This window comes from Vigna radiata, chromosome 2, assembly GCF_000741045.1.
Source record: "Vigna radiata var. radiata cultivar VC1973A chromosome 2, Vradiata_ver6, whole genome shotgun sequence".
In the NCBI taxonomy this organism is placed as follows: Eukaryota; Viridiplantae; Streptophyta; class Magnoliopsida; order Fabales; family Fabaceae; genus Vigna; species Vigna radiata.
Genome location: NC_028352.1, coordinates 1,680,964 through 1,699,693, shown reverse-complemented (window position 1 = coordinate 1,699,693; position 18,730 = coordinate 1,680,964). Strand labels below are relative to the sequence as shown.

The following is an 18,730-nucleotide window of genomic DNA, read 5'->3' as shown; positions in this document are numbered from 1 at the left end:
ATTTAATTATTTTTGTTTTATCAAATTACATTGCGGTTAAATTATTTTTTAACATCCAATAGTCAAATTCGATTGATTAGACTGAATTTGGCCGAATTCTCAATAGGACTGATTCGTCAAATTTGAACTAATTTTGTGTGGATTAACTCAGCTGAATTTAATTTGGGACGACTTGGCCGATTAGATGACCCAAAAGTATTTCATTTCTCTTTATCAGAAGCAACGATTAGATGAAAAACTTATTTTGCATTGTTGGTCTAACTGAACTTCCTATTTGGTTGAATATTTAATATTGATTGGTAGCCGTCAAATAATTTATTGGTGAGGCAGTCAAATACGATCATAATTAAGGAGCGAGGACACAATAAGAGTATGGGACGAAACCGGTACAGAATGAATTCATGACGTAATTATTAAAAAAAATAGAAATCTTGTTACATACACACCTTTAAAAAAGAAAAAAAAAATTCATTAAATAAAATTAAAAAAGTAAAATTATATTTCAAAATTCCGTCGATTTTCACAAGACTAACCCCTTGAATAGTTTTCAAAATTCACTAATTTTTAACAACTTAAAAATTCCTATTTGAATAAAACTCGGCGTTTCTTGGAATAGTGCTTCTTATGCAAAATTTTTAGATCAAAATCCATACTAAAAATAATGTGACACCTTTATAATAAAAAATAAAACAGATAAAAACAGAAAATGAAAACGAAGGTAAACATCCCTAAAGTTTTTTCAAATTTGAACTACAAATGTTTATCTCAGAGAACAAGATGATAACCCATTTTAGAGGATCTTTTTGTCAAATCTCCAACAACCTACCAACCCAAAAAAGGCAATAATCACAAGAAAAGAGTCACTTTTTAAACTGAGGTTGCCGAAAACTATGTCAACTTTTACTTCACTCATTAATTTTATGCTTGAGAGAGCCTAGTTATGGCAAAAATAAATGTTTTCAACATTTATGTTTAGTTCTAGGGAGTTCATGTTGTCAAATATTAGTATAGACGACGAACTCAATGAAACCTAACATCAAGTACATGCTAATTAGCAGTAACAGAGGCTGAAGGATCGTAGATCTTTTTGAAGGCATTGACCAGCTCAACTAGAAGAAGCTGCTTCCTTATAATCTTCTGTCTCACTAGTTTCACCTTCATGAAAGCTTGGAGCTTTTGGGAGAAGTCCAAGAACTTTGAACATGAGTTGATCAGCATCAAAGTCATTGTTAGGTGTAGTGAGAAGCTTTTCACCAGTGAATATGGAATTTGCACCAGCAAGAAAACACAATGCCTGTTCAGGCATGGAGAACCGGACTCTGCCAGCAGATAGCCTGACCATTGATTTTGGCATTATTATACGTGCTGTGGCTATCATGCGAATCATCTCCCATATTTCAACAGGCTGAAAATATTGCAGATAAGTCATATAGACAATTCAAATCAATGTGACAGCAGTTTGTGTAAAAACTGGTATATGTGACACAAGACTCACTAGGTTTCAAGCAAATCCTGATCATGCATCACTCCTTACAAGATCTAAAAGCAACCCTAATACCTACATACAATAGTACAACTTTGATCTCTGCTTGTTAGTTGATATTATTTATTGCAATTACATCCTACTCAAGGAAACATTTTTTTTATATATATATATAAGCTAAAAATTTTAAAAACGCGCTTTTTGTCCTCCTCACTTATAAACTCAATCTGAAATTAAGGACAATAAGGTGATTGACATTTATTTGCTATCAGTTTAGTTTAATAATTCAACTATTTCATGAAATCACCTTTTGATTCTCAAGTGGGGTTCCCTTCACAGCAACAAGTGCATTAATAGGAACACTCTCAGGATGGGTGGGAAGTGTTGACAATGTATGTAACAAACCTACACGGTCCTCCTCTGCCTCTCCAAGTCCTATAATTCCTCCTGTGAATAATTTTCAGCTGGTCAAACCATTATAAGAAAGATAACCCTCCTCATTGCAATGAGATATTTTACTGCATATAGTGTACCATATATTCATCACTAACAATGGATGACACAATCATTTTCTAATTGATGAGAAAAGATAAAATGTAATTCAGGTTGGTTTTGAATAGATACAAAGCAAAACAATTAGATTTGATAGCTAATGATATCATTGCTAAGTCGTTAAATAAATATTGGTCCCCCTAAGATACTCACTTAAACATAGAAAAAGATAAAAATTGTGACATAAAATCTGTGTAAAAGATAGTTATAGCATTGAAGTCCATTACACATCATTATACTGCTGTGGATCTCTTTTCTCAAGTAACTATAATGTCACCAAAAGTAAACAAAAGAAGGTATTAAGATTCACTCCAAAGTTGAAATACTATCACAAACAAATCCTCAAGCCACTTAGATAGTTCTGATTCGCACGTTACTCAATTAATCTATAAATAAAATACATATAATTGGCTATACATTTTTCAAATTTACAAAGCCAAAGCTAACATTTTGAATTGTTTTTATTCCCAAAAAAGCAATCAATTTGAAAAGCAGTGAAAAAAAAGACTTCATAAAGAATGAGATGTTATGATTCTGGAACAAAGAAAGAACAAATGCTTATAAATAAAATGGTCAAGCTTCAACCAGTCAATATATTATATTCATCTTGATGAACTTAACTATAAGTTATAGCAAACTACTAATAAGTTTCATAACACTTTTAAGTTAATATAATTACCAGAACAGACATTGATCCCTGCATCACGAACAAACTCAAGTGTTTTTAGGCGTTCATCATAAGTCCTTGTTGTGATGATGTTTGGATAATATTCTCTTGAGGTGTCAAGATTGTGATTATAGGCAGTGAGACCTGCCTTCTTGAGTTCAAGAGCCTGCTGTTTCTCCAGCATGCCAAGGGTACAACAAACCTCCATCCCCATTTCCCTGGAATAAGACAGATAGCCTTAGGGTTATCATTTTCACAGAAGAAATAAACTAGATTTCATTTGGACTAATAAGTAAAACATTCAGCATAATTTTCAGTCACCACCAGCCTTTTATTTATGTATTTAACAAACAAATCCACTTAAGACTTATGTGCCAATCATTCTGTAGAAAAACTGACAAATAAAATGATGTTGCATTACCTAATGTCTTTCACATATTCAAGGATCTGGTTGAAGTTGGTCTTTCTTCCCAGTGTATCTCTCCACGCAGCACCCATACAAAAGCGAGTGCTCCCAGCCTCTTTTGCCTGCAGGAAAAGGATTATCCGTTCAAGAAAAAAGAACGGCACCACAAGAACAAGACATACGAAGTAAAGAAATGTTTGAAATGACTACATAACACTTATCCATTCCATGATGTCATTTGAGAGGCAGATTCAAGTTTTACAGAGATCAATAATGACATCACAAGACCAAATACTAGAGATCAATAATGACATATGAGAAAAAGTGTACCCGCTTTGCAGACTCTAGAACAGCTTCCTTGTTCATAAGGCGTTGGCCTTTGATTCCGGTATTATACTTAGATGATTGAGGACAATAAGAACAATCTTCACTGCACCCTCCTGTTTTGATAGACAGAAGAGTACATTGCTGCACTTCCCTGAAGTTATGCGCATGTCTGTGAACTTGAGCCTGACAAACCAAATCACCCCGAAAATAGAAACAAAGTATTGATAAATGTACAACAATTTTGATTATGCATGTATTAAATGTACAACAAGTTTATAAGACGAGACAGCTGAGAATGTTCAAATTACAATCCAATAAAAGGTAAAACAATAGGTCCAACACTATCTTAAACTTTAGACTAGTGCTTATGTCACCCCAAAAATTAGCCCACAGAACAACGGTCGCCCTCAATTATATTCATTATTTCATAATATCAGTATTGAATACGAAATCATCGACACATTATTTTAAAAAAAAAATAACGAACTTCCCCTATCAACGTAACAACTGAAAAAAAAAAGATTTTTTGCAGAAACCCATTAAAAAAAATTAGAAGGAATTACCCCATGGAAGAGAAGATCGAGAATGGGAGAGTCGTAGATGGATTTGACTTCGTCTCGGCTCCAATCGTTTCTTGGCCCATCTTTGATGGTTCTCTCAGCTTGAACTGCAGCCGCTGAGGCAGAGAAACAAGCATGTGAAGAGTGCAACGCCCAGAGGGAGGGTCCTCGGAAAATGGGTCTCACCAAAAACATGTTTTTGCTTTGGAACTCAAAGATGGGCAATACAAATCTCAGTTTTAGCTCCAACGACAACAGAAGAGATAATGTAGATCGAAGAATAGTATAGAGATCTGCGAATATTAAGAGGTCGGAAAGAACAGAGAAGAGGTTTTGGTTTCCTTAAAAATTGGGACTCTGGAGTTTATAGCGTGAGTGATTGTTTGGCGGCCTTACAGTGATGACTTGTTCCTTCTCTCTTCCAACTACAGAGGGAGCAGTAGTTGCCACTGCACCTACCTCACCCTATTATTTTAACTATATATATATTTATTAAATTGGATGCTAAATTAGGAAAAATATAAAAAAAAAAATATGAGAAAACAATTATTTAGATCTATTATTAATTGGATTTTTATATTTTTATGTTAAATTAACATTACCTTCCATTGAAAGATGTTATTTATTAAATTAGTAATATATCTAATATATTATGTATCAAAATATAGAAGAAATAACTTACCAAAACTGAAGTATCTTAAAATAAAATAAGATCTAAGTTTTAAGATAAAACATCTCTCTAATGTTAACAATTTAATGTAATCAAATTAATTAAGATATATTTAATTGAGTAAAAAATGTGACTAAAATAAATTAAATATGAAAACTAAATTATTAATTAAGGAAAAAATATATTGTATAGAAGTATTGAGTCAATTTTTTTACGTGAAAGATATTTTTTTATGTAAAGATTGAATTTAAAAAAAAAAAAAACTATTTAAAGAAAAAAAGTTGTAAAAAACAAAAAAAATATGGACCATATATGCATTTTAATCATAAATAAATTTTGAACAGCGTAGATCTATGTGAGGAGCGAGGTGTGCATTGCAATTTCTAATTTTCTGATAAAAGTAATAATATTATCAAGAAGACAGACACACCTGTGTAATAAGGGGGTGAGTTACGTACGATTAGGTTTTCTTTTCGCTTTCTGATTCGATCGATTTCGATTGTTGTATTCGTCCCATCGCAGAGCCTTTAAATTTGTAGTTGTATGTTGCTTGGACTCGATCTGAAGCTGATCGATCAAATGTATCACGCGATCTAACTTCGATTATGGTTTGAGTTGCAGGAGCAACGATGGTGGTGCCGCTGCTTAGTGTTTTCATTCTTCTTGCTTTTATTCCAAATGGATTGTTAGCAGTTCCTTCAACCGTTCCTGCATTCCTTTGGTCATCACATTATGAACTGTAACTCCTGATTCTTATCTTTTTTTTTTTCGTGTTTGCGTCAGTTCACAATTCTTACTTATTCAATCATGTTTACTTGCTGTGTTCCATGCTGTATGGTTCTTGTGGATGTGGATAATAGCAAACAGCTTAGGTTTAATTTAGTTATTGCAGAGCTTGTTATCGGCTTCTATGATTAGGACAGGGTAGGGCTAATCTGGAAGCTGGAGAATGGGGAATTTGGGTTTTGTTGGAAGGAGTTTGGGTTCTACGGTTGTGTTGTAGGGTGGATAGCTTGTTGAACCCCATGTCCAAAAGGTTCTAGAAGAAGAAAATCAAGGGAGGAATTGAAGTAGTGAAAAAAACCCACTGTTCATTTATAGATTTTTCACTGGCATTACACACGCGCTTTGGTTCGCAAGTAGGAGATAGATTTTCGGGATCGTTCAAGAAAACAGCTGATGCGGTGTACTTTAGGGCTTGAAATTTTGTAGATTTGAAGTCTAGAGTGAGAAATGAAAGCAGTGGATAAGTGAAAAATATGAACAAGGATAAAATATGTAACATTCTCATTTAGTTCTTGTTGATTTTAGTGGCAACTGATATCATCTTTAAATTGCATGATACTTCGTGTGATTTATTACATGTAAGAATGAGTTTGTGTTTTGTTCTTGAATATTCCCTTCTCGTGTTTACATACGTGCTATAGCAAATAATAAAATCGTTTATATCTTATTGGACTGGACCGTTTCAGGGCCTCTGAAACTGGATTGAAGGAATCTGTAAATTACCAAGTCATTTCTCCTTATGATCTGGCAAAGTCTGTTATATCTGAAGCTGGCTGGTCAAATTTTCTGGTATTATCTTTATCTTCGTGATTGGTTTCTGGCTATGTACTCTGCAGTTCTCTCTCCCCTCAACCTTTATGAAGAAGAGGATATATTTTTGTCCCTATTTACGATAGTGTTAATCTTGTTCAATTTATTTCTATTGTTTTTGTTGCTTAGTGTTTTTAATTTTTATATATTTTTTATAGTGCAAAGGAAAGAATTTTGACAAGCCTCTGGATCTGGCACTTTTATTCGTCGGTAGAGAGGTAACATCTTTCAAGCTTCTATATAGATAATAGAGTTCAGATTGCAGCTTATGTATTTATTGTTTACTTTGTATTAGATTCCTGCCAACTAGGCAGCAGCATCTGTTGAGTAAACTATGTTGCATTTTTCTTTTGCAGCTACAATCTTCAGATTTAAGCATGAACAAACATGCAGACTCAGCCCTTTTAGACCTGCTCAAGGTGAGAGAATTGTGACATGCACTATGTGTCAAGTTTTCATGTTGAGTAAATTGATTTGAGATTTCTAAGGCTATGTTTAGATCAGTCGTAGAGAATGGAATGGAATTAATCAAAGTATAATAGGGCGGAATGGAATAGATTAAAAATGTCATTCCATTTTTGAGTATTTTATAATAGAATAGATCAAATGTCCTAGTCTATCATTTGGAAAAAGAATGGAGCAGAATAAGTTATTACTTATATATTCTTATATTAACCCTGTCTTAGAAATATAAATCCTTAGCAGATGAGTTCTGTGAAATTGGATTTTGCAGAATATATTATCTAGTCTTACTGGCATCAAAACTTTTGCCATGCACCTTTGTATTTTGAACCCTCACTTCACTCTATCTCTGTAACAACAGAAGCCCAACCAACCACCATCCCTATTGTGCTACTCACCATAAACCTCTTTCGTGTGCCAGCCTTAGACAACAAAACCCAAATTGAACCCGGTCATCATTAGTAGAGCCTGATCCTTATTTTAGGGTAGGGTCACAATCAAAATTGTAAACTCATCTAACCCGATTGTCACCTGATCTTCATTTCAACACTTTCTCACCAGCAAAGTCAGAACTCATCCACATATTCATTCTGTAATATTTGTATTTAGATAGAAGGGGTAAAGAAATGAATTGTTGCTAAAATAGACAAAGAGAGAACTGTTCCATTGAGTGTACCCTAATAGGAGGGGTGTAACAAGAAAGTCTCACACTGATGGAATTAGATGCATTGAACTCCATCACTTGCCATCCTATTCAATTATATAATTTATAGTCCATATAATGGAGTTTGGGTCTATTCCAGTATATATTTTTACTGTGACACTGTTCCATTTTTATGAACAGAACTCTTTTGCCAGATCCAACACTTCTGTGGCGTTTCCCTATGTTTCTGCATCAGAGGATTTGCTTTTGGAGAACACTTTGGTTTCAGGACTTTCTGAAGCCTGTGGAGATGGTACGGGAATTGCCAATGTTGCTTTTCATGGATCTTGCTCCGTGGGTGGTACAAATCATGAAGAAACCACAGCTTTGCACTCAATACAAGTAATCAACAAGTTAATGTGACAAGGTCCATTATGGAATCTTGGGTTCTGTAACGGTGACCTGATGCCCTTTATTTTCCCATTGACAGGACTATTTAACAAAGAGAATGGAAGATAGTCACAGGGGCAAAACAGATTTGGTTGTGTTCTGTAATGGGGGCTCTCAAGCTCTTAAAAATGTTGACAGGGCACAATCTGAAGGTAGATACACTTTTACCTATGTTATTGGTTTTGCTAGATATGAATTTGGTTAATGTTTGTGTTTGTAGGGGAAGTTTTATCCAAGGTTATCAATTCCGTGGAGGAATCTGGTGCAAAATATGCTGTTCTTTATGTGTCAGATCCCTCCAGGTCAATCCGCTATCCTTCTTACAGAGAACTGCAAAGATTTCTAGAAGAAAGTGCTGAATCAACCAATTCCACAGCTTGTGATAAGGTCTGCCAGCTTAAATCATCTCTTTTGGAAGGAATTTTTGTGGTAAGCTTCTTTGTCCATTTTAAGTTTATATCTATTATTGTCAAATTAGCTTCTCACCTTTTATGCTTCCCCTTGATACGCCCCAAGACAGCAATGATGACTTATCATCATCACTTGTTAGCTGATCTGATAACTGGCCGAGTGGGTTGAGAGTTGGTGGCTGTTGAGTGTGATTTATGTTATTCTGATATGATTGTTATTTGTGATAATCCAGGGTATAGTTTTGCTAATAATTCTGATATCGGGCCTTTGCTGCATGATGGGAATCGACACCCCAACAAGATTTGAGACGCCACAAGAGTAATGATCCGTTTGTCGATGCTAGAAGTTGTTGTGATGCTTGGTCTACTGGATTAAAATATTACGTCGTATTATTTGCGATTTTTACGGAGGCTCTGATAAGTGCTTTGTAGTTGATGACTTATCTCTGGGACTTTTCATATTGAATTTTAAAATAATTTGTATCAGTATATAAAAATAAAACTTCAATGTTAGGTTTAATTTTGATCCCGCTACCACTAGTTGTAAAATTTGAAGAATTTTCAGATTATGTGATGTATTGTTTTTACTGCAAATTTGATCCACAAATGAAGTTTGAAGTTGATATAAAGAATGTTTAGCAAATGGTAAAATCTTGAATTAAATGTTGGGATGAAAATTAAAGAAATTAGAAAGTAGACAAGTGCAGACGAAGGAATTCTGGGTAAGGACCCAGATTGAGAGAAGGTTATTAACAATTAACCTATATTAAGAAAGATATTTTAAGTTTAATTTAAATTTACAAAATCAGTTTATAAAATTTGTATTGATTTACGTACTATAAATTTATCTTTTGAGGGAGTGTTTTACTTTGGGGCTGATATTTGTATTCATAAAACTAAATATTTATAAGATTAGGATAAGTTTTTAAATAATTTTAATATCTTAAGCAGATTTTAAATTTATTTAAATTTTATTATATTGACTTGTAAAATTTGTTTATAAAGTATAAATTTATTTATCTCTATTTATTTAAAATTTATTATATCCACTTAAGAAAAGAAAATGAGACAGATGTTAAAAGTTTTATGGGATTTGTTTGCATGTTTTTTGTTTCCTACTTTTTGGTTGAAACAAATAAAATACTTTGTAACACATGTTTTATAATTCATTCTGCCCTTTCGGTGGTTTTTGGTTCAATAAAGTTGCATATGTTTCTAATAATCTATTTCAATAAAAGTTTGTACATTTTCTATACTTGCACTTCAAATTATATTATGGCAATTTATTTCCTTTCAATGAACATTATTGTTACTTAATTAATCTCATAAAATCAATCTCTTCAGTTTAATTAATTGTTGGCTTATGTTAATTCAAAGTACATTTGATGTAAGTTTTCAAGTTCAAGTACAACTTGAAGCCACAAAAAATCTTACACACAAAATATTACGATTTATAGAGCAATTGAGAAACTACATATTAATAAGACTTTTCGTGATGGATAAAATATTTAAGCTGAAAAAATATCTATAATTAAAAATTACTTTATTTATGTCTTTTAAATACCTATGAAAGTAAAAAAAAAAAATTATTTATGATTGGTTGAAAGTATAAAAGATCTAAAAGAAATATCTCTATGTTTTAGGCTACTTTTCAATTGACAGAATATGCATAAAGACACTCCTTTTCAATTGACAAAAAGAGACTTTTTGTCTGAAGTGAAAAGGATTACCAAAAAAGGTTTTTTCTTTATCATCATACTTTAATAAAATATTAGTCTTCTAAAGCAACATTACTCTTACGATTAAGCTGCTCATTACTAATTTTAGGGTGTGATATATATATATATATATATATATATATATATATAATAATAATAATAATAATAATAATAATAATAATAATAATGTCTTAGAATGTTTGGATAAGGGAGATGAAATTTATATTTTTAAAAATAGCATAACCTAGTGAAGGAATTAGATTTAGGTTGCTTTGCAAATATCTTAGTTATGGCAACGTGTCTATGAAGATACCAAGTCATAAATAACATCTACCACCAAATAGAAGACGAAAGACTGTAGAAATACAAGACATTGAATAATTATCTGTAAATAAATTTGTTTAATGTCGAAATATAAATATTCAAAAAAATAAAAACAAATTATATCAACTTGAGATTTTACCTTACATGTAATGTAAAACAAACTTATTTAAAATTAATTTATCAAAAGAAAATTAAACACCATATTTTTATTGAATCTAGTAAAATTTTACAGGAAAGCATTTATTAGGAGTAGACTGAGTTAATTATAGAAATCAAATTTATATTAGTAATTAGTTGAAAATTATTTTCTATGCACTCTTAATAATTTAAGATATTGAAATTTTATATTTATATATACTCTTAATATTTTTATATTTTAAATCATGTTATATAAATTTCAATTAACTATCATAAAAATAAACCACATGTCAGATTTCACAAGTTCAGAGAATAAGATAACCATTATCCTTTAGCAAAATTTTCAGAATCATCCTTTCACAATTCCGAGAATCAGACAATCCCACATGTAATATGTAACTAGAAGATAGTAAGTTTATTTTTAAGTATCATTTTAAATAAATGAAATAAAGTAAATTTTTTTTTAATATTTATAATTATTTTTATATCACAACTCTTTTGATACTTAATACAAATATGAAAGGTGAAAAAAACTAATTTAATGTTAATAAATAGAAATTATTAAAAAAATTATACTATTAAAAATTGAATTTAATATTTTAACAATATTTTTTTATAATTTTTTCATAACAAAACACGTATAAAAGTTCAACAAAACTTTTTTAATTTTTTAATTTAACATTAGAAATTGAAATGAACCTCTCATGAACTATTCTTAAAAATTGTAAAAAAATTGTTAAAAGAATATTTTTTTTTTCTTAAAAATTTTAGAAGGATGGAGTGTTATAGAGAAGTTTATGAAAAGATGTAACTAAAAGTTAAAGCGATGTTGAAACTGACAGCAGCATTCATGGTGGTGCCATGAGAAAGCATGGTATACATGTAAGCAGCTGTAACTCTCGCATTAATTTCCCTTACTTGCCACCTGTGTGCCTCTGATCTGTGCATCTTCAATCCAATCAATAACTTCTTCTTCTCTCTCTCACAGCATTAATGGTTAGTTGTTTGGTATTTGTTGCCAATCACTCTATCTGTGTTTTCTTTTTCTTCCTATAACACCTATCTATCTATCTTCCTTAACTTCATTTTATGTTAAGTTTCAACCTTTTTAGGTCAATTTTCCATACCTGTAGCTGCATATCACCATGGAGATTGAGGCAGCAGCAGCAGCAGCCACCGATCGGAACAAAGCCTTCAACTGGGGTGCTGCTGCTACTGATCAAACTCAGAGGGATCTTCCATACACAGGCTTTGACAGAGGAAGCTTTTTGGCTTGGCAAGATCTCAGAGTTGTGCTTCCAAACTTTGGAAAAGGACCCACCAAACGATTGCTCAATGGTCTCAATGGCTATGCTGAGCCTGGCAGAATCATGGCCATCATGGGTCCTTCTGGTTCTGGAAAATCTACTCTTCTTGATGCACTTGCAGGTACTTTTATATATGTATATACTTGCTTATCAATTATATCTAACAGTATTAATTATATCTAATAGTATTACACGTAGCTTAGAAACTTCATGTCAAACCTTTTTCTTGTGCTAACATCGTGTGTTCAAGTGCATGGTTCACCTTCACTGTTTCTCAAAAACAAAGTTATCTTTTTGAGGAAAAGAAAGACCTTTAGTTTCTGTCTGCTCACTGCTTCTGGGGTGAAAATTCTTTTGATCAAATGGGGTAGCTCGATGTTGGGAGTTACATCTTTCCATATTGAGATTCACTTTTGGGATCGTTGAATTTGCTAAGTTGAATTTTTGTTTCATGACTTAAAAATCATGTGGCAAGATGGGCCACTGTTTTAATGGTTTGGTCGGTGGTGGGGTACGCTGTTATCTCCAACTACTCACTTAACATGAATATGCTACAGACCATCTAATTTGCTGTGAAGAAATCTCAAGTATTGCTGTTCTTATACTGATATATAAATAATCATGTTTGCTGTTCAAATAATGACAAAGAAAAGAGAAAGTTTGAAGGTTCTTGTTTTGACAGAATGATAGAAAAGTCTTTCAATCATAGCAGCTTATTATTTAATTCTTCATTCATTAAGTTTGGAACTTTGTGATAGTTGACACTGAAAAGGACAATAGTTGATGGCTCCCTATGCATTATGGTAGGCGAGTCTTCAATTTTGGTGGTTGGAAGGATGAGATTGAAATTGCATATTAAAGAGTATAACCACCACTATAAGTCTATAACCTACCTCACTGATTGATTTTGAAGGCTTATTTAAAGAATATGGCATTTTAGTTTGGTTATGATATAGTATTCCACATGAAAAAACTTTCACTAAAAGAGGAAAAGTAGATGATTATACCACTTTAGCAATTACAAACTTCCATGAATATTAACATAACACAGTTTAAGCCCTGTGACCCATAGAAAGTTTTCTGTTCATTGCAGGCTTTTTCTACTGTCATTTTCACTTCTTAGCAATGAGAATGGTCTCAGTTTTCGTCTCTGCATTTCTTCCAACATTCATAACCTTTAATTCAATACAAATATTCTTTCAGACATCTAACTTTTTTTTAAGATCATGTCGTATTATTCTTTTTTTAAAAAAGAAAAATATAAAATTTTACATTTTTATCATCATTTTATCTTTATACTATGTATAAAATAGATGATACTACTATTATTCTTGATTCAATTACCTCACTTGAAAATTTACCCATGATTACATGAACACAAGAAATTAATATTTCGCCTTCCAGTTCCAAATTAATTAATTGCTTTCCTATAATTACTGATTAAAATATAAGTTGGTTTGATTAATTTAACTTCATATACACATATATAATTAGTAACTATAAAAATAACATTTCTATTATTTCATTTACAAAATAACATAAATATATGATAAAATTTTAAGTTGTCAAGTAGTCTGATAATGACTTCTAGGTTAATTATTATAAAGATCAATAAATTAGTGCTTGTGTGTATATATAATAATAGTACTAAATAACAATTTTTTTAAGAGATGATAACGTATTTTATGTACTTATTTTTATATTTCTGCAAAATTTCATCCACTACAAAATAAAATCAAGCACTTTTTAATTAAAAAAATATTATTTGTATTTTTATTTTTCTTTGAAAGGAAGACGAGTATTTTTTTTGTTTGTAGTATGATAATATTAATATCCTGAGAAAAATAAAATTAATAGTTATATTTCCGCTCTTATGATATACAATACCTCACTTTATGTCACCTATTTATATTTAATATCAAAAAGTATTTAATATATAAAATAATAATACTTTTATGATAATAATAATAATAATTTATAATTTTTCATTATGATAATATTTAACATATTTGATTTTAATTTTAATTTACACAATAACAATCATATGTATTATATTTTTAAGTATTTTTTATATATTTTTTAATCTACATATATTATATATTGTATCACATTATTTTCAAAATCAACTTATCGGTGGTATTGGTGTATTAGATACATTGGATTGTATGTATCTATGCACATACTCAGTTTCTTCCAGATCATTCAATTCAACAGTTAACAAATTATTTCTGGATACAGTCATCCCTTAGAGAAAACTGATGAATTTTGGATTAATTTTTGGGTCAAGAAGCTATAGTTGTACTATGTGATGCCATGTGCTTCATAATTTTTCAGCATTGTTTATAATTAATGTCTTGATATTGTTGCAGGTAGACTCTCAAAAAATGTGGTTATGACAGGAAATGTTCTTCTAAATGGGAAGAAAAAAAGCCTAGGTTACGGCGGTGTTGTAAGTAAAGTAGCACTTTTACTTAATACTGATATTCTGTGAAGAGATCTGATAGAAACACACTACACTCTCTAGCCCATTATTCTCAGTACATTACAAAATTATAAGAAGTCAAACTCACATTGTTTTATGTTTTCTTAACTTTTGAAAATGTATTATGTCATTGTCTCATTCATTTATCATTGGAATTTATTGCAACATATAAATGCTTAACTAAGATTGTTTTTAGCAACAACCATTTTAGACTAAAAAATGTTAACCTGCATATAAGAAAACACTGATGTTATATAATCCGCAGAAAAAAAAAAGAAGACACTTTTCTTTCTATCTTTGTCTGTCATATGATTCACTTATCATGTTATCTGAAACTCTTAAATATTTCTTCTCATATTGTTGCTTAGCTGATAAAGTATTATATTGTCTCTTGGTTTTGACAAAAAAGTTAATAAAATGATATGATATATGTCAGACTTTATAATGAAGAGAAAAGTGAAGTAGTCAATCTTGAGTGCAATTTTCAGAAATGTATGGTAATTCTGCATGGACATGCGTGTTTTTGTAATGATTTTTTGTGGTTGAAATTTGTTCAGGCGTACGTAACTCAAGAGGATGTGCTTCTGGGAACTCTTACTGTGAAGGAAACTGTATCCTACTCGGCCCATCTACGTCTTCCAACATCAATGAGCAAAGAAGAAGTTAACAGCTTGGTGGATGGAACAATCATAGAAATGGGTCTCCAAGATTGTGCTGATAGGTTGATTGGTAACTGGCACTTGAGAGGTATAAGTGGAGGGGAGAAGAAGAGGCTTAGCATTGCACTTGAGATCCTTACAATGCCTCGTTTACTGTTCCTTGATGAACCCACCAGTGGCCTTGACAGTGCCTCTGCATTTTTTGTCGTTCAAACTCTCAGAAATGTTGCTCGTGATGGAAGAACTGTTATCTCTTCCATTCACCAGCCCAGCAGTGAAGTCTTTACACTCTTTGATGACCTTTTCTTGCTATCTGGCGGTGAAACAGTATATTTTGGAGAAGCAAAATCTGCAATTGAGGTACACTTTTACTGTTACCATATATATTTCATCAAACTACAGTATCTAAAATTTTCTTTCTTCAATAATGTAAGATGGTTATTTCACAGTTTATTCATCCCTTTGATTATGATTAATTGATTTCGTGTTTGTTGTAAGCACCAAAGTATGGTCACAATTTGGTCTCTATTTGGTTACTTCAATATTTTGAGGTCTGAAACTAAGCTGCAATGCCTTTTTTATTCTCAATTTCTCTTACAGTTTTTTGCTGAAGCTGGTTTCCCTTGTCCACGCAAAAGAAATCCTTCTGATCACTTCCTACGGTGCATCAATTCTGATTTCGACATTGTTACAGCTACGTTGAAGGGATCTCAGAGAATTCATGTATGTTTTGGTTACTAATTCTAATAAAATATGATTTGTGGTTTATATTTGAGTACTTATCCGCCCGGAACTACTTTTTGTCTCTGATGCTTGACAGATTTAAAGTATGGAAATTGTTGAAAGTAGTGAAAATTAGGGTTAGGGCAAATTCCCTTTTGTAGAAAATAATACGCATATTGTTAAGAAATGGATTTTAAATCTAATTCTTTGATACCATGTTAAGAACTAGATTTAAATCTAATTCAATCCCACACAATCGGTTTGTAAAGTGAGATTTATACTCGTATATATTCTAAATTGATATTATTTCTAGTCATTTTGAAACTTCTAACACTTATGATAATATTTTTGTAATGAATAATAAGAAAGGAAAATATAGAACAAGCCCAAATACATAGGATATTGTAAAACAACATCTAACAGAAACATAGATGTTGATAAAAATTTGAGCTTCCCTTTGAAATTTTAGTTTTAATGCCTATACTAATGCATGGAGTTGCTCTCTCTATTTTCCCCTTATCAGGATGTTCCAAACTCAGCAGATCCTTTCATGAATTTGGCTACAGCAGAGATTAAGTCAATGCTAGTTGAGAAATATAGGCGTTCGGCATATGCCAGAAGGGCAAAGACCAGAATTCAAGAACTATCTACAGACGTATGCCTTTTCATGCACATTTAATCGGTTCAATACTGAAATTCATAGGACACTGTGTTGTCTTAACAGAAAAGCAAAATATAGTGTATAATACTTGATAGCATTATCATAAATATTGATTGTGTTACAGGAAGGGCTTCAACCTCAGACACAAAATGGAAGTCAAGCTAGTTGGTGGAAGCAACTCTCAACTTTGACAAAGAGATCATTTGTGAACATGTGCAGAGATGTGGGGTACTACTGGTTGAGGATCATAATTTACATCATTGTGTCCATATGTGTGGGAACAGTTTATTTTGACATTGGCTACAGCTACACTTCCATTCTGGCCCGAGGTGCCTGTGGTGCATTCATATCAGGATTTATGACATTCATGTCAATCGGGGGCTTTCCATCATTCATTGAAGAAATGAAGGTAATCTAAAAGGTTTTGTGTGAATGTGCAATTTGTAGTTTTCAAACTTTTATAGGCTTACCTTGTGAGGTTTAGAAATTGATTTGCTTACATGAAACAGGTATTTTATCGAGAAAGGCTCAATGGATACTATGGAGTTGCAGCATATATTTTAGCCAATTTCCTTTCTTCTTTCCCATTCTTGGTTGCTATTGCTCTTACTTCTAGCACCATCACCTATAACATGGTGAAATTCAGGCCAGGGATAAGTCACTTTGTGTTCTTCACCTTCAACATCTACAGCTGCATCTCCGTAATAGAGAGCCTCATGATGGTTGTGGCTTCACTTGTTCCAAATTTCCTCATGGGAATAATTACAGGAGCTGGAATAATAGTAAGATCAATTAATCAAACACTTACGCCTTTGATACAAAGGAGATTAATTTGTTCTTGAAAAATGAGGCACCTATGTTAACTAGTAATTAAAACTTTGAATCATTTGCAGGGAATCATGATGATGACCTCAGGATTCTTCAGGTTGCTGTCTGATCTTCCAAAACCAGTTTGGCGCTACCCAATTTCATATATCAGTTATGGTTCATGGGCAATTCAGGTAAGATCTTAATTGTGCCTTCCATTTGTCTAATCTGAACTGTGTCTATTTCTTTGGATCAATGAGAAGAAGTAATATATAATGTTAACTTCATTCATAACTTTAAAAAATCATTGATTTGATTGATTGAAACACAATGTAGGGTGCATACAAGAATGACTTGCTTGGGCTTGAGTTTGAGCCTCTGATACCTGGTGACAATAAACTGACTGGAGAATACGTGATCACACACATGTTAGGCATTGAATTAAACCATTCAAAGTGGTGGGATTTGGCAGCTCTATTTGTGATTCTGTTGGCTTACAGACTTCTGTTCTTCACTGTTCTGAAATTCAAGGAGAGAGCATCACCACTGTTTCAGACACTTTACGCCAAGAGAACAATCCAACAGCTTGAAAAGAGACCCTCTTTCAGGAAGATGCCATCTTTCCCTTCTCAGAGGCATCAACCCCTCCATTCACTTTCTTCTCAAGATGGTCTTGATTCTCCACTCAACTAAAATCCATCACCAACAAATAAAACTATTGCATCTGGGTTTTCCAATTATTTTGCTTCATTAACATACAAAATTGTACTTGTTATCTGTTATAATCAGCATATGTATAGAGAAAAATGTTTCACAACCGTTTAAGCTACAAAACAGACAAATGGGACATGGCTAAGTCCTTCAATTACATTTTTTTTTTTGTTACTTTCAATTAAAATCTCTAAATTGGGATATATATATATATAATTACTTTGTACAAAATGCAGTGCAGGTATCTGCAGATCATGGACATTTTTCAGGTTTAAACTTTGGTTAGATGAATACCTGCATGAACGAAGCCCAGATCCCTGAACGTATTTTCTATCAAAACTAGATCAACAAACATACTGTTAATCACGATAATTAAGAATAGAAGCACAACATTTTATGTTTTAAAATATATTATAAAAAACTCTATACAAGTCAAGTATATATAAATTGATTAATTAATTAAGTGGCTTAAATTGAAAGAGTGATTATGTTAAAGAACACGGTTATGCCTTCACTGTGGATATATTGACATACAATTGCAGGACCTCGCCAACTCTCCATTCTTAATGAATGCGATAATGATCATCGTGCACGCGCAAATTTTATATATATATATATATATATATATATATATATATATATATATATATATATATATATATATATATATATATATATATATATGAGTGTGTGTGGCATGAATATGATATAATAATTAAGAAATGAGAACTTAAGAAATAATAATGGATTACTATGCAAATTATAGAAAAATATAAAAGAAAAAGTTTAAGATAGAAGTATTTCAATATGTAAATTCTAAAATATTGTAGAAAAACTTAAGGGAAAAAAGTTAAAAACATTTTACATTGATAGAAAACTTAGAATATTTTATCTAGGTTTTAGTTATAATTTTTTAAAATAATCATCTAAGTGAGATGGATTTTGTAAATATCCATGATACTATCATTTGATGA

The 18,730-nt window shown here is 31.8% G+C and overlaps 3 protein-coding genes across 5 annotated transcripts; 2 read left to right on the top strand and 1 right to left on the bottom strand.

The window, feature by feature from the left end:
• Positions 1-873: 873 nt before the first annotated feature.
• On the bottom strand, positions 874-4,461 carry LOC106775897 (biotin synthase, mitochondrial). The gene is made up of 6 exons (XM_014663138.2): positions 3,999-4,461; positions 3,439-3,618; positions 3,124-3,230; positions 2,715-2,920; positions 1,791-1,930; positions 874-1,405 (listed from the first exon to the last, which is right to left on the bottom strand). The coding sequence occupies exons 1-6, from the start codon at positions 4,188-4,190 to the stop codon at positions 1,106-1,108; spliced, it is 1,125 nt and encodes a 374-aa protein (XP_014518624.1). The 5' UTR covers positions 4,191-4,461; the 3' UTR covers positions 874-1,105.
• A 514-nt stretch (positions 4,462-4,975) lies between these two features.
• On the top strand, positions 4,976-8,820 carry LOC106777069. Of its 2 annotated transcripts, none has more exons than XM_014664582.2 (9): positions 4,976-5,110; positions 5,287-5,404; positions 6,138-6,240; positions 6,420-6,479; positions 6,618-6,680; positions 7,568-7,768; positions 7,857-7,968; positions 8,037-8,245; positions 8,460-8,820. In XM_014664582.2, exons 2-9 carry the CDS (start codon positions 5,295-5,297, stop codon positions 8,547-8,549), a joined length of 948 nt encoding a protein of 315 aa, XP_014520068.1. In that variant the 5' UTR covers positions 4,976-5,110; positions 5,287-5,294; the 3' UTR covers positions 8,550-8,820. The 2 variants fall into 2 exon arrangements, with proteins under 2 accessions (XP_014520068.1, XP_014520076.1); XM_014664590.2 differs by having other exon boundaries at positions 5,072-5,206.
• Positions 8,821-11,281: 2,461 nt separating this feature from the next.
• LOC106756403 (ABC transporter G family member 15-like) lies at positions 11,282-17,981 on the top strand. 2 transcript variants are annotated; one of them, XM_014638819.2, is made up of 10 exons: positions 11,282-11,402; positions 11,519-11,834; positions 14,083-14,162; positions 14,753-15,214; positions 15,455-15,577; positions 16,101-16,232; positions 16,363-16,647; positions 16,748-17,020; positions 17,132-17,239; positions 17,382-17,981. In XM_014638819.2, the coding sequence occupies exons 2-10, from the start codon at positions 11,552-11,554 to the stop codon at positions 17,736-17,738; spliced, it is 2,103 nt and encodes a 700-aa protein (XP_014494305.1). In that variant the 5' UTR covers positions 11,282-11,402; positions 11,519-11,551; the 3' UTR covers positions 17,739-17,981. The 2 variants fall into 2 exon arrangements, with proteins under 2 accessions (XP_014494305.1, XP_014494304.1); XM_014638818.2 differs by having other exon boundaries at positions 11,287-11,402; positions 11,504-11,834.
• The last annotated feature ends 749 nt before the right edge of the window (positions 17,982-18,730 follow it).

What these genes read in the sequence shown, in the direction of transcription:
- LOC106775897 (XM_014663138.2), bottom strand. Translation starts at nt 4,190, where the DNA reads ATGTTTTTGGTGAGACCCATTTTCCGAGGACCCTCCCTCTGGGCGTTG. An exon ending in TCGATCTTCTCTTCCATGGG is followed by an intron (nt 3,619 to 3,998) that starts GTAATTCCTTCT and finishes TTGGTTTGTCAG; the next exon opens with GCTCAAGTTCACAGACATGC. An exon ending in AGGGATCAATGTCTGTTCTG is followed by an intron (nt 1,931 to 2,714) that starts GTAATTATATTA and finishes AATTATTCACAG; the next exon opens with GAGGAATTATAGGACTTGGA.
- LOC106777069 (XM_014664582.2), top strand. Translation starts at nt 5,295, where the DNA reads ATGGTGGTGCCGCTGCTTAGTGTTTTCATTCTTCTTGCTTTTATTCCA. An exon ending in TGACAGGGCACAATCTGAAG is followed by an intron (nt 7,969 to 8,036) that starts GTAGATACACTT and finishes TTGTGTTTGTAG; the next exon opens with GGGAAGTTTTATCCAAGGTT. An exon ending in TTTTGGAAGGAATTTTTGTG is followed by an intron (nt 8,246 to 8,459) that starts GTAAGCTTCTTT and finishes GTGATAATCCAG; the next exon opens with GGTATAGTTTTGCTAATAAT.
- LOC106756403 (XM_014638819.2), top strand. Translation starts at nt 11,552, where the DNA reads ATGGAGATTGAGGCAGCAGCAGCAGCAGCCACCGATCGGAACAAAGCC. An exon ending in GCCTAGGTTACGGCGGTGTT is followed by an intron (nt 14,163 to 14,752) that starts GTAAGTAAAGTA and finishes AAATTTGTTCAG; the next exon opens with GCGTACGTAACTCAAGAGGA. An exon ending in AAGCAAAATCTGCAATTGAG is followed by an intron (nt 15,215 to 15,454) that starts GTACACTTTTAC and finishes TTTCTCTTACAG; the next exon opens with TTTTTTGCTGAAGCTGGTTT.